The following is a 1818-nucleotide window of genomic DNA, read 5'->3' as shown; positions in this document are numbered from 1 at the left end:
TCCAGCTCATAACAGCAGCCCTGCCCGGAGTGGCCGTCGCCTGTTCGCCAAGCGAAAGAGCACGTCCCGGCGGTTGTGAAATTGGTTTTTTTAGTAACCAATGCCTCGCGCAGCCGGGTACCACAGGCGAAATGTGCCGCTGCGTGGCCCCAGCGAGCGTATAAAGACGAGACAGACGCGTGCTTCTTGAAAAAACCGTGTTTATGCAGATTCACGCAATAAAATTGCAAAACTTGTTAATCGGCAAAGGAGCACCTTTATCAATATCTCTTTTGAAGAAAGCAGCCAATGAGACCTGGAAGTGGAGCACTATGTCATGAAGCAAACGCACACTGCAGCAAAGACAAAAAAAATGCCAGAGTCTGCCAAAGAAGACAAAAAAGAAGTAGGCGCCTGAGGCCATGGACAGAAAGTTCATTTCCACCGACAGAGCAAGTGATACTGGCACAGGGTCACAGCCACGGTAGTTAATCAGCAAAGCAGGGAGCGTAGGTTTGTTAGGCGATGTTTCATGTCATCAGGGATTGCTTGAGGAAGACGCCGTATTCGAATGGGAGCCTGGTGTGCTTCAGCTGGTGTTGCCCTGTGCTCTCTGGATGTACAAGTTTAGAAGCTTCAACTTCCATCCTGTAAGGGAAGCGGAAGCCAAGTGTGGCCTCATCAATTCAGAGCCAACCACGCCGTGCAGCGTCACTATGCAGAATACTGCCGCCTTCCGAACAGAACTTTCGTTGTGATCGTACGCCTTCAGCAAAACTGGCATCATCTGAGGCAGTAGTTCTACAGTTATCCTTTTCGGATGCACCTCCGCAAGCCTGGACATGACCTTGATGGCAGCAATGACAACTTCTTGGCCATCTGACACCCCAGTGAGCGAGTGTAGCAAGCGCATTGTCTGCTCGGGAGGAAGGGCGGCAGCAGCCTCCATGGAGCACATCTCAGCAGCTCGGCACACCTCTCTTTCAGGTTGCTTCAGTGTTTCAAAGATCTTGACCAAGGTGAACTCAGCATAGTTGTGGAAGCGCTGAGGCTGCCTCTTCAGCAACTCTGCCAAAGCTCGCAGAGCAGCCACTTTTACAGGGACCAATTGCTCTTCAAGGCTTTCGACGAGGCAACGCAGCACATTTCTGAAGTTCTCATCCCAGAGCTCTGGTGAGCCATCCTTGGTGAGAGGCATGAGCTCTGACAATGCTTGCTTGCGATGCTCCGTCCTGCTGTTAGGGTTTTGAAGGATGACAAAGATGTTGTTGAGGGTGTCTTCATTTTTGCCAACACCACTGTCTAGAGATGTTCTCCTGATCCGATGAAGACCAGTCTCTCCTTGGTATTCCCAGCTGGCCATGCGCTCCACAGGCGAAGCCTCGCTGCTGCCCGTCAGGCGCTGCTGCTGCTCATAGCTGCAGGGTTCCTACCAGTTCTCAGGTGCCAGCCGTTGCCTCAGGCCTCCAGTGTCCAGTGGTGGAAGCTGCTGCTCTGCACCCCTGCCTGAGGGCCTGGAGTCCGGGTCCATGATAACCTCTCCTCGAACAGGGTTCAGCGTCAGCCGATGGATCTGTGCTGTGGTTCGGCGCAACAGTGAGCTGTACACCTCGTAAGGGTTTATGTTCTTCTTCTTCTTCTCCTCCTCAGTAAACATGGCACATACCCACGCGGAGGGATTGGCAAAGTTACGGTGGTGAATGCCAAGGAAGTATATGTGCGATAAAAAAAACTAAGTGAAATAGTAGAATGACTGAAAAGAGAAAAATATATTAATCGTTGAAATTTTTTAACAAATGTTCTCGGTGTTGTCCTGTTCCTCTTCCTCCACAGTTGCGT

The 1818-nt window shown here is 51.2% G+C and overlaps 1 protein-coding gene across 1 annotated transcript; it reads right to left on the bottom strand.

The window, feature by feature from the left end:
- Positions 1-568: 568 nt before the first annotated feature.
- LOC149352972 (CLIP-associating protein 2-like) lies at positions 569-1342 on the bottom strand. The gene has a single exon (XM_089575749.1). The coding sequence runs from the start codon at positions 1340-1342 to the stop codon at positions 569-571; it is 774 nt and encodes a 257-aa protein (XP_089431875.1).
- Between the last annotated feature and the right edge of the window lie 476 nt (positions 1343-1818).

Source organism: Amblyomma mixtum, chromosome 3 (assembly GCF_055824585.1).
Source record: "Amblyomma mixtum isolate Tamu chromosome 3, ASM5582458v1, whole genome shotgun sequence".
In the NCBI taxonomy this organism is placed as follows: Eukaryota; Metazoa; Arthropoda; class Arachnida; order Ixodida; family Ixodidae; genus Amblyomma; species Amblyomma mixtum.
This window is presented reverse-complemented; position numbering and strand designations above follow the sequence as displayed.

What these genes read in the sequence shown, in the direction of transcription:
- LOC149352972 (XM_089575749.1), bottom strand. Translation starts at nt 1,342, where the DNA reads ATGGCCAGCTGGGAATACCAAGGAGAGACTGGTCTTCATCGGATCAGG.